Source organism: Somniosus microcephalus, chromosome 25 (genome assembly GCF_052327205.1).
Source record: "Somniosus microcephalus isolate GS21.2 chromosome 25, FLI_Smic_1.0, whole genome shotgun sequence".
Classification (NCBI taxonomy): domain Eukaryota; kingdom Metazoa; phylum Chordata; class Chondrichthyes; order Squaliformes; family Somniosidae; genus Somniosus; species Somniosus microcephalus.
Genome location: NC_141011.1, coordinates 54,108,015 through 54,120,964, shown reverse-complemented (window position 1 = coordinate 54,120,964; position 12,950 = coordinate 54,108,015). Strand labels below are relative to the sequence as shown.

The following is a 12,950-nucleotide window of genomic DNA, read 5'->3' as shown; positions in this document are numbered from 1 at the left end:
CTATTTCACCGGGACTATGGGCACAGAACTAGAGGATAGTTTTAAGTTAAGTCTGAAGTAAGAATAGAGGCTAGAAAAAAAACTCTAGTTCCTGTTATAAAAAGGGTGAAGTTAATCAGGAAACAGTCTCTGGATGTCACAAGCTTGGTTTGAAAAGCTTGTAGTAAAGAGAAAAGAATGAAGGAAATAAGGAGTTCCACAGTTTTGCATTCCTGAGGAAAAACGAGTTTGATTAAGAAACACTACGTTGCATCGCAAACAGTGAGGATAAAGGGAAGAGGAAACACACAGAGGAGGGCAGACTGTTTGTGAAGACCAAGAAAGGCCAGAAATTCAATGACAATAGTAATATTAATGAAATATCAAGAGACAAGAAGGACAGTGATTGAGAGGAAGGGTGTAGACTGCAGGTGAGAAACTCATCAGGCGACAAGCTTTTCCTTATATCCTGCCCAGCAGAGTGAGAGAGATGTTAGGAAGATAAATTAAAAGCATTGGGCCTTTCCAAGTCAAGTGCAGTGGATGATCGACCTGAAACGTTAACTGTTTCTCTCTCCACAAATGCTGCCTGACCGTGAATAATTGTGTTATGGCTGCACTTCAAAAAGGATACTCAGTAGCTGCCATTCCAATAGCCTTCAATTAACATTCATTGAAACTTGTAAAATTCTAACAGGACTAGACAGACTAGATGCAGGATGTTCCCGATGGCGGGGGAGTCCAGAACCAGGGGTCACAGTCTAAGGATAAGGGGTAAGCCATTTAGGACAGAGATGAGGAGGAATTTCTTCACCCAGAGAGTGGTGAACCTGTGGAATTCTCTACCACAGAAGGCAGTAGAGGCCAATTCATTAAATATATTCAAGAAGGAGTTGGATATATTTCTTAAGGCTAAAGGGATCAAGGGATATGGGGAGAAAGCAGGGACAGGGTACTGAATTTGGATGATCAGCCATGATCGCATTGAATGGTGGAACAGGCTCGAGGGGCCGAATGGCCTACTCCTGCTCCTATCTTCTATGTTTCTATGTGTGACTATTAATAGATATAACTATACCCGTTCAAATGATCAAACACAGCAAATATATTTTCTGAAAGAGAACATATAATCTTTAAGAAAGTGAAGGTCCAGCCTTGTAATTAAAAACATTGAGGCAACAGTTTGTCTAGAAAACAACTTGTGGCTTGGATAATCTTTGGAAATGCTTTGGATGGGTAACATCATGTGATGTTGGATTAAACGCGGTGTCCTAATATTTCAACATACAGACTGCGCTGTTGCGCAATGGTCCATTTGTTAAATAAAGAACGTTTAAGATACACTCATTTGGACAGAAATGTGTCCACAGCTGAAATGGAAAATATGACAAAGTCAAAGGGATGATTCTGGCTGTGCCTGTGATTCATTTGTATGTTGTTAGTAAACTCTCGGAAAAGAACAGACTTCAGTCCCAGACAAAAAACAGTTCTGACTGAAAATATCTTTTAACTCATTCAGAACGAAGCTTTTTTGGTTTATTCTCCTACAAATGTATTGATATAGCATCTGGTTACACCAAAAAAGAAAAAGACTTGCATTTCTATAGCGCCTTTCACAACCTCAGGACGTCCCAAAGCGCTTTACAGCCAATGAAGTACTTTTTGAAGTGTAGTCACTGTTGTAACATAGGAAACGCGGCAACCAATTTGTGCACAGCAAGCTCCCACAAGCAGCAATATGATAAAGACGAGATAATCTGTTTTAGTGATGTTGATTGAGGGATAAGCATTGACCAAAGACTAAATTAAATGGTCTGAGAATTCTTGTGGTTATCCTGGGCCAGTAACTGTGTTGCTTGAGGCCAGCAGCTTATACGGTTAGCCTGCTCACCCAAGACTCCGGCTGCAATATAAAGCAGCTAAAGATGAATTGTCAGAAGTAATGTCAGAATGCGAGGGGGGTGGGTGAGTGCACTCCTGTTTTTCTAGGCTGAATAAATTATCTGGATACTAAAACCAACGATAAGCTGCTCAAATTTTACAGGTGACACAAAAAATAGGAAGAACCCCAAAGGCAGAGGATGCAGCAAAAGGTTTACTAAAGGCGTGCAACTTGACAAAGAAATTTAATACTGCTAGGTGTAAAGTATTACACGTAGGACAAAAAAAAAATGCAAGCATTAGTGTACAATAAGTAGAACTGAATTAGCAAACAGGGACACTGGAAAAACACCGGGGAGTAACAGCAGAGGTAAAATCTGGACTGTGTAACATTTTGCATGAAGTGTATCAGGCTATTGTGAGGAATTTGCTAACAGAATTAGGATTACATATGCATGAACCAGACCCGATAAAAGTAAACAGAGGATCTGGAGAGTAAAACACATGCCTTTAGTTATACCTCACAAAATTCCACATTTGAATCTCGACATTACTGTGCACATTGCAGAAGAAAAATCAGTACTCAGCACTGAATTTAAGTCACTAGAAGCATTTATTGCACCTAGTTCCCAACATTATTTGGTTTATTCCAATAATATGAACAAAGACACAATCTTTGATTAGGCACATTTCTCTAATTCTCCTTCATAACTTTCAGTATTAGAAATGTGCAAAATTATTATTTTTGCAGATATTATCAAAGTACAGATGTGTGTATTTGAAGATTTTTCAGTGCTAAAAGGTTAAACAATCACGTACTCCTTAAAAGAACATTAAATGATAGTAGATTTCTACCTCTTTAATCAGCACTTCGGCTACTTCTTTGTGATTGTTGAGTGCAGCGAGATGGAGAGCTGCAAAGCCGTCCTCCTTCTTCACATCCACCAGCTGCCGTGCTCTGGCTAGAATCTTCTCAGTGGCTCTGACAAAATAAAGACGAAATGAAGAATAAACCAACATAGGCATTAATAGAGAGGAAATGCAAAGGTGAACATGAAATAAATACAGCATTGTGTTTACAAATGAAAGACTCAACTTCCAAGTGACAGAGTTGAAAGTGAGCAGTCATCAGCAGTGTCCGAGATGTCTGATTCAATTACAAAACCCATTTATAAAAGTATATTAAGTACCTTAAATGAAAACGCCTGTAATATGCGGTCAACGGTGAAGCAAAGGCGTTCGCCGCTGGCCCCGAAGTAAGCTTCCCCCAAAGATCTCGCCATCTCTGCGGAGAGAAGTTCGGCTTTTCTGACGTTCAGTTGAAATCAGTGCAAGTTAATGGGGGATCCCTAACACGAGCTGCTGTGACATCAGCAAGCTGTCTAAGCAGCCAATCACAATTCAGAATTCTCTCAGACCGGGAACCAGGAAGTGAATTAGCTCCTTTTATTCTAACTTTTTAAAGTGCTACGGTGAGCAAAACAAAGATTGGGGCTCTCGCATGCGGAAAAGGTAAACCTGAAATGAAGATCAAACTTTTTAATAAAAATTTAAAAAATTTAAGTTTATTAAAAATTGTAATTTTTATTAAAATGGATAAATTTGACATATCACAAAATGTAAATGAGTTTTTCAGGGCCATAACGTTATTTAGCAGTCAATATGCTGTTAAAACCCCAGTTCCACCTAATCCAAAAGGGTCTAACATTTTTAACAGGGTATTTAAAAGTGACAGCAAAATACTGCGGATGCTGGAAATCCAAAATAACAACAGAAAAGGCTGGAAAAACTCAGCAGGCCAGGCAACATCCGTGGAGAGAGAAACAGAGTTAATGTTTCAGGTCGAAACCCTTCGTCAGAACTGAGAAAAAAGCAGGAAATGAAACAGATTAAAAGGCCAGTTTGAGGGCTGGGAAATGGGGGAGGGGATGAAAGAACAAAAGGGAAGGTCGGGGGGGGGGTGAAGAGACATTAAGAGATATTCAAGACGAGACGAGATGGTAATAGGACAGGTAAAGAAACAAAAGACGGCTCTAGATTAGGTGTGAAATGCGCTGGCAGAGTGAGAGACAGCTGCCGTGTAGGAGAGAAAAAAAGGAAAAGGCACAAACCAAAGGTGTGGATAAAAAATATATAAAAATATAATAGGGGACGAGGTTATGATCTGAAATTGTTGAACTCGATATTGAGTCCGGAAGGCTGTAAAGTGCCTAATCGGAAGATGAGGTGCTGTTCCTCGAGCTTACGCTGAGCTTCCGTGGAACAGTGCAAGAGGCCGCGGACGGTGAGGTCCGAGTGGGAATGGAGCGGTGAATTAAAGTGACAGGCGACCGGAAGCTCAGGGTCACCCTTACAGACTGAACGGAGGTGTTCCGCAAAGTGGTCACCCAATCTGCGTTTGGTCTCCCCAATGTAGAGGAGACCACATCGTGAGCAGCGAATACAGTATACTAGATTGTAGGAAGTACAAGTAAATCGCTGTTTACCCTGGAAGGGGTGTTTGGGGCCCTGGACAGTGGGAAGGGGGGAGGTATAAGGGCAAGTGTTGCATCTCCTGCGCTTGCACGGGAAGGTGCCGTGCGATATTACCGCGGAAAAGCCCAAGTTTTCGTCAGTTTCCCTGATTACACTGATTGGTGACTCTGTGTGCGGGGGGAGGGGGGGTGCCCACGGCGCAGCCAGTGTCAGAGCAGCGAATGACTGACCGCAACTTCAGGATTTCCACATTAGGATGCGCGTGTGCTAAATCCTGAAGTTGTGGTCAGTTTCAAAGGGGTAATAATGACAAACGCTGTTCGTTTGCTGTTATCACCCACCGCAAATTCCAGGCCATTTTATTTTCTTTAAATATTGACTTTGCTCTTGTTCTTCATCAGTGTTCAAGTCTTTAATCCAGCGAGTAAATGTTTATGCTTTAACAGCTGTTCTGAATGATGTAACCCTTGAAGTATATCTTCTGTGAAATATGAGATCATACACAACTGGCCAAATTAGACTTCTTAAAAGACTGGGGACCCAAAGAGTTCCATGATCATATCTGAAAGAACTGCTCAGTTTACAAATTCATACAGAAACACTGGTACACCTTGTAACACAGTCTAATCTTGAAACCATGGTATTATTCTTTCTTAACATATGCCAGAGATAACACTTTGCATTTTTTTGGCACACCTTACTACCCCGCGACGCACCAATCACCAGCACCACTGAAAAATACATGTTTTACATTTAATGTTTGTAATATGTTAAATTTAAAAATAAAAAGGAGATGGAAGGCCCTTTAATTGATCTACGTGTTGCATAGAATGTACAGCACAGAAACAGGCCATTCGGCCCAACCAGTCCATGCTGGCGTTTATGCTCCACTCGAGCCTCCTCCTGTCTTTCCTCATCTAACTCTATCAGCATAACCCTCTATTCCCTTCTCAGCTAATCCAGCACAATACTAAAAATGGCAATTTCAGCGTGTGAGTGAACTAAAAGCTACATCAGAAATATATTTTATATAACCGTATCAAATGATTCATGGTATGGTGGACAAACAAAACATTGGCTCACTGTTCGCAAGCAGAAGGGGGAGGGAGAGTACTGCACCCTACTGAATAAAAAACTAAATGTATTTATACAAGTCAGGATGTCCCAAAGTTCTTCATAGCCAATGAATTTTTAAAAAAATGCAACCTCTACTACCTAGAAGGACAAGGGCAGCAGGCGCATGGGAACACCACCACCTCCAAGTTCCCCCTCCAAGTCACACACCATCCTGACTTGGAAATATATCAGCGTTCCTTCATCGTCGCTGGGTCAAAATCCTAGAACTCCCTCCCTCACAGCACTGTGGGAGTATCTTCACCACACAGACTGCAGCGGTTCAAGGTGGCGGCTCACCACCACCACCTCGAGGGCAATTAAGGGATGGGCAATAAATGCTGGCCTTGCCAGCGACGCCCATTCCGTGATAAAAAAAACTTTTAATGTGCAGTCAATGTGTTATGTAGGAAAACGTGGCAGCCAATTTGTGCACTGCAAGGTCCCACAAACAGCAAATGAGAGTAATGACCGGTTAATCTTTCCAGGTGGTGTTGATTGAGGAATAAATGTGGGTCAGGACACAGGAGCATTCCCTGCTCTTCTTTCAATAGTGCCATGGGGATCTTCGACATCCACCTGAACAGGCTGATGGAGCCTCAGTTTAATCTCTCATCTGAAAGACAACGCCTCCGACAATGCAGTACTCCCTCAGTATTGGACTGAAGTGTCAGCCCAGATTATGTGCTGAAGACCCAAAGCTTTTGATTTAGGGCCGAAAGTGAGCAAAGGTGTCACTTGTAATGTCATTCTTCCTTCACTGCACTAAAGAGAAAATTAAAAGAATCCAAAGGCAATGTTCAATATGAAAGTAAGCCAGTGTTGATTAAAAATAATCTACAAACAACCCAGTGAAATTATTAAACTAATCCAATAGGGAAATAAGGAGAAATGTCTTTATGCAGAGTGGTGAGAGTGTGGAACTCACTACCACAGGAGGTGGTTGAGGCAAATAGATTAGATGCTTTCAAAAAGAAACTAGATGAGTACGTGAGAGAAAAGGAAATAGAAAGATATGCTGAAAGGTTGAGATGAGGTAGATGGAATGGGAGGAGACTTGTGTGGATTATAAACACCATCACACACGAGTTGGCCGAATGGCCTGTTTCCGTGCTGTATGTTCCGTGTAATTCTATGTAACTTCAAATTAAATTGTTACCTCAATAAAGAATTGTGAAGAGAAGGGCTTGAGGAAATGTCGATGACTTTGTTTGCTTTGTCATGTCTTATAGGATTACACAGGATATACGGCACAGAAACAGGCCATTCGACCCAACCAGGCCATGCTCCACTCGAGCCTCCTCCCGTCTTTCCTCATCTAATTCTCAGCATATCCCTCTATTCCCTTCTCCCTCCTGTGCTCATCTTGCCTCCCCTTGAATGCATCTATACTGTCTCCATTAACTAAATTCCCTGAGGAAATTTCTTTAATAGAACAAATAACATTGTTGAGATGAGCCCGGTTAAATGTTTGACTGCGACAGTCCCTACACATTAGCCTCTTGGGCGACAATGTCTGCGCTGTGGTACCACGTAAAAAGTAGTGGATAAATGGGAGACATCGGATCACACACAAACTGAACAAAGTCACCTGTAGGTGAAATGAATGCCGGTCCATTGCAAATTACACTTTACTTTTTGGGAAATAATGTTTGTAAAAAAAAAAATCCATCGTAAAATGGCTTTGATAAAAATGCGTGACTCTCAAAATATATTTTTATAGACCTCTCACTCTCCCATGTTTTCCTTGTGAAGTCTTCGAACTGTGGCTGTTTCCACCTCGACTATAAGTGGCAAAAAAAAATCTAGTGTGCATCTTTTCCCACGATTAAAACGATTTGTACGCCAGTCATGTTACCACAGCTTAGATTTACTCAGTAAACAATGGCGAGTGGACAATGTGCTCCCAAACTTTCACAAATCGTGCTCTTCAGGCAGCTCCTTGGAGCAGTTGGTTGACTATTCTCCCTTCAATTTCTCTTCTCTGTTGTGTCGAGCTGGCCTCAACTTTAACCCTCCTGTAGGAGGGCATCTGAGGGTGGAAATTCAACAGAGTCGGGAATCAAAGCTGTGCCCCGTCACTCGGCGACGCTGACACTGGTTTTTTAAAATATTACTTTGATCTTTTTTTTTAAATCCAAGAAATGGATTATCCTGCCTACACTTCAAGGAATTAAAATCTGATCAAGAGGTTCAGAGGTCAACTTGGAAGAATAAAAGAAAATGAGAAAAGGCAAACACTGAAGTCATTTTTAAAACGTGTCGTTCTTGTGATGAAAATGAAGTATTTTTGTCTAATTTTGTTTCGGTAGCTGTCTCTTTAAATCCAGTCAAACTCCTTGAGCTAGATTTTGATACTGGAGGCGTGTCGGAGGCAGGACTACAACTTTCGGGGTTGTAGTCCCGCCTCCATCGAGTTGTGGCCAACCCACGCGATTTTCCCTTGATTGACCTTGTTGAGCCCGCCCAGGGGACACAGCAGGCCAATTAAGGGCCACCCGGCAACAGGTGACGACAGATGAAATGTCAATCTGTCAAGCGCTTTTGATAGATGAAATATCAGCGTCCGACAGCTTTTTGAAGCTGTCAAACACTGACAATCTGTACACTAAGTTAATTCCTTCCTCTCAGGCTGATTTAGAGATCTCTCCAGAACAGAAAGCTGAATGCTGCAACTTTTGACAGCTGGCGGCCATCCTGCTTTCTGTGCCGGTGAGATGAGGGACTCCCGAGACCTGAAGGAAGGAAGGTTGTAAAGGTAAGTAAAACTTATTTAAACACTTTACACACACCAAACACACTTACCTCTGCACTCATGCACACATCACTCACCTGAACACTGGACATCTCGAACCCTCCAAGCCCTTCAGCCCGACGGTCCGCCTTGCTAACTTGGCGTGGTTTGGAGCCGTCGGGAATCCCACACTTCAGGAATAAAAATAGGGATTAGGCTAAAAACTGCCTGTTAACTACCTGTTAACAGGCAGTTAATTGGCACTAATCCCCTTCTATCAGGAATGGACGATCAAAACGCTAGCTTCACACCCGGGTGAAAATCTACACCACAATCAATGTTCCCTTTAAGCTGTGCGGCCGGGTCCCGCGCAAGCCGCTCAACGCCGTTATAACAACAACAACTTGTTTTTATATAGCGCCTTTAATGTAATAAAACGTCCCAAGGTGCTTCACAGGAGTATTATAAGACAAAAAATTTGACACCGAGCCACATAAGGAGAAATTAGGGCAGGTGACCAAAAGCTTGGTCAAAGAAGTAGGTTTTAAGGAGCATCTTAAAGGAGGAAAGAGAGGTAGAGAGAAGGAGAGGTTTAGGCAGGGAATTCCAGAGCTTAGGGTCCAGGCAACAGAAGGCACGGCCACCAATGGTTGAGCGATTATAATCAGGGATGATCAAGGAGGGCAGAATTAGAGGAGCGCAGATATCTCAGGGGGGTTGTAGGGCTGAAGGAGATTACAGAGATAGGGAGGGGTGAGGCCATGGAAGGATCTGAAAACAAATATGAGAATTTTGAAATCGAGGCGTTGCTTAACTGGGAGCCAATGTAGGTCAGCGAGCACAGGGGGCGATAGACGAACGGGACTTGGTGCGAGTTAGGACACGGGCAGCCGAGTTTTGGATGACCTCAAGTTTATGTAGGGTAGAACGTGGGAGGCCAGCCAGGAGTGCGTGGAATAGTCAAGTCTAGAAGTAACAAAGGTATGGATGAGGGTTTCAGCAGCGGATGAGCTGAGGTAAGGGCAGAGACGGGCGATGTTACAGAGGTGGAAATAGGCGGTCTTTGTTATGCCACAGATAGGTGGTTGGAAGCTCATTTCAGAGTCAAATATGACACCAAGGTTGCGAACAGTCTGGTTCAGCCTCAGGCAGATGTTAGGGAGAGGGATGGAGTCAGTGGCTCGGGAACGGAGTTTGTGGCGGGGACCGAAAACAATGGCTTCGGTCTTCCCAATATTTAATTGGGAGAAAATCTTCTGCTCATCCAGAACTGGATGTTGGACAAGCAGTCTGACAATTTAGAGACCGTGGAGAGGTCGAGAGAAGTGGTGGTGAGGTAGAGCTGGGTGTCGTCAACGTACACGTGGAAACTGACGCTGTGTTTTCGGATGATGTCACCAAGGGGCAACATGTAGATGAGAAATAGGAGGGGCCAAGGATAGATCCTTGGGGGACACCAGAGGTAACGATGCGGGAGCGGGAAGAGAAGCTGTTGCAGGTGATTCTCTGGCTACGATTAGATAGATAAGAATGGAACCAGGCGAGTGCAGTCCCACCCAGCTGGATGATGGAGGCGTTGGAGAAGGATGGAGCGGTTAACCGTGTCAAAGGCCACAGACAAGTCAAGAAGGACGAGGAGGGATAGTTTACCTTTGTCACAGTCACAAAGGATGTCATTTGACTGGGCCGTCCCCCCAAAAAAAAATTAGCGGGAACATTGCCCATAATGTCTATGACACGACTGTTACTTCATTTTTGTTCATCTCATGTTAAACAGAATCACTTCGTGGTTTTAAATTGAAACCGTGCGTTGTAGTGTAATACACTATTTGCTCAATGAAGACGAGATAGATCCTGTGAAGCAATAGGGTAAGTCCAGTAGTTAAAAACGGGCTGGGTTTTCGATTTGGTTCTACGAGGCGTGTCACTAAAAGCCAACCTAGATCTTTAAGGCCAGGCTAGATACTTTTTAAGGTACGGAGAGTTGGAACTTACCCTTCTTACCCTAGATTACTTCAGTTGTCATTATCATACTCGAGGGCAAGACCCAAAAACTGTACTCATCACGTCGGTGGAATTGTAGAGTCTAGGCTACTGATATCGTTACACAAACTAGCTAATACCATGTTATAAATACAAGACAGCATTTTTCAAAATAATTTTTCACATTATTGCGTTACATGGCTACATTTGCTGAACAAATAATTTCCAACAAATGATCTATGTTTAAAAGATTGTACGATAAGAAGCAGACTACTGGTGCTAAATTTTAAAGCGCGCCTTTATGTGGAAGAATTTAACGGTCCTGAAACTCTTGATTACCATTTGGACCTCTTGTATTTGGAGAACAAAATGGATGCTATCTGGGATTGCAATACCTGCTCTGTAATGTTTTAGGATTAGTGCTGGTAATTTCTCTAAATTGCATATTGCAGGATTTTGACATGACCATTTCTCCAGTTTGTTACACATCAGTCGTTCTGCTGGTTCTTACAGTTTATTGCCTTTTAAGGCTGCGTGGTGAAGCAAGTTGAAGCCACGATTATTTTGTTGGGTGAAGTCAATGTTTGGCACCTCTGTCAGGATCTCGATGATGTCCCTATAGTCTTTAGCAATTCCATCGTGCAAAGGGGTGTCTCCATATGAATCCTGGAAAGATAAAGACAGTAGAGTTGAGGATAGGTTCACCAAACTTGCACATTTGTGGTTACCCTTTCCCCACCAGCTTAACACAATTGCGTATTTGGTAGAGTGTTGGTACAGTGCACTCCTGCTAATTATAGGTCTAATTTTCCACAATTATTCACACATTTGTCAGGAATGCAGGCGAGTGGATCACATGAAGCACACTGCAAACCAAAAACGAATTTATGTACTGTTTTACATTTATAATTATATTGATAGGAATGCCTGAGGAGTTTTAATATCCTAGATACAATTTGTCAATAATGAAAGATTGCTGATTAATTGATGGGTTAATATTTTGAATGGTAAAAAAAGGACGAGGACCATATTTAAATTATTCAAGTAGCAATTGTCCTTATTCTCGTGCACTCAAAGCTGATTAACTCCACAATACGTGTCAGCTAACCCAGTAACATTTTCCCCAAGACATGCTTATTGTGACAAAGTGACAATAAAAAAACTGGTTATAAAGAAAAATAATGCTGTTTAAAAAATGTTCCGTTAAATACAACAAATTTTGGTTCATTCCTGCCTCTCGGTTGTGGGCTTGGAGCACAATGACATCAGCTAGGCTGCAAGGCTCTCAGCAGCGAAGAAAAAAAATCTTAAACTGATACCTGAACTAACAGTTAAACCGGTCAGGAGCCCGTGTCTCCAAACAGAAGTTTTATTGTTAAAGAGGACCAGGTGATGCTGTCCTTTCACTCAGGGAAACATAGAATCATAGACATTTACAGCACAGAAGGAGGCCATTCGGTCCATCTTGTCCGTGTCGGCCGACAAAGAGCTCTCCAGCCTAATCCTACTTTCCAGCACTTGGTCCGTAGCCCTGTAGGGAATCTAGGGTCATATCCACCCCAGCCTAATCTCCTCTCTGTTGCCTGTAAAGTGAAATGAACTTGGGCAGTTTCCGAACGGGCATGAAACCACAGTGCAGAACTGTTCAGAATTTGGCAGCCTCAGCAAAGAGGCCTCAAGTGTGTCTGGATATTATCGTCTCTGCCTCAATGGCCACTTGTGATATAGCATTCCACCATTGGTAGCCGTGCCTTCAGCCGCCTGGGCCCTAAGCTCTGGAATTCCCTCCCTAAACCTCTCCGCTCCTCCGCCTCCCTCCCTCTCCGCTCCTCTACCTCTCTCTCCGCTCCTCTACCTCCCTCTCCGCTCCTCTACCTCCCTCTCCGCTCCTCTACCTCCCTCTCCGCTCCTCTACCTCCCTCTCCGCTCCTCTACCTCCCTCTCCGCTCCTCTACCTCCCTCTCCGCTCCTCTACCTCCCTCTCCGCTCCTCTACCTCTCTCTCCGCTCCTCTACCTCCCTCTCCGCTCCTCTACCTCCCTCTCCGCTCCTCTACCTCCCTCTCCGCTCCTCTACCTCCCTCTCCGCTCCTCTACCTCCCTCTCCGCTCCTCTACCTCCCTCTCCGCTCCTCTACCTCTCTCTCCGCTCCTCTACCTCTCTCTCCGCTCCTCTACCTCCCTCTCCTCCTTTAAGATGCTCCTTAAAACCTACTTCTTTGACCAAGCTTTTGGTCGCCTGCCCTAATATCTCATGTGGCTCGGTGTCAAATTTTGTTTTATAAACGCTCCTGTGAAGCGCCTTGGGACGTTTTACTACATTAAAGGTGCTATATAAATACACGTCGTTGTTGTTGTAGTAATAAACCTAAATCTACAGCCCCTTGTTACTAATTCGCCAGTCAATAGAAACAACTTTTCATCAGTTACCCTCAAAACCATTCAGAATTTTGAAAACCACCATTAACCTTTTATGATCCAGTGAAAAAAGCCCCAAATTCTCAAGCCTTTCTTTCATAACTATAAACTCTCATTCTGGTATCATAATAAATCTTTGCTGGAGTCTCCCCAAAGCTCCAACACTGTTCCTATAATGGGGTGCCCATCCTACATGCAACATTGCAACTATGACCTAATCAATATCTTGTATAAATTCAACATCACTTCTTTGCCTTTATATTCTATGCCCCGTGTAGAAAACCAGGGCAAGCTAATAATATATTTCTAACAAAGGCGGCACAGGATCTATAAGTGAAATTCCAATTGTGTTCAACAATATGTTTTTCTA

At 43.0% G+C, this 12,950-nt stretch overlaps 1 protein-coding gene across 5 annotated transcripts in view; it reads right to left on the bottom strand.

Annotated features, from left to right (window-relative positions):
- mib2 (MIB E3 ubiquitin protein ligase 2) overlaps positions 1–12,950 on the bottom strand; it is a 281,262-nt gene that overhangs the window by 16,346 nt on the left and 251,966 nt on the right. For all 5 annotated transcript variants that reach the window (XM_085967467.1, XM_085967469.1, XM_085967468.1 and 2 more), the window contains 2 exons: positions 10,677–10,831; positions 2,716–2,842 (listed from right to left, as the gene is read on the bottom strand). In XM_085967467.1, the coding sequence (XP_085823593.1) occupies positions 2,716–2,842; positions 10,677–10,831 (282 nt within the window). The remainder of the gene's footprint in view (positions 1–2,715; positions 2,843–10,676; positions 10,832–12,950) is intronic.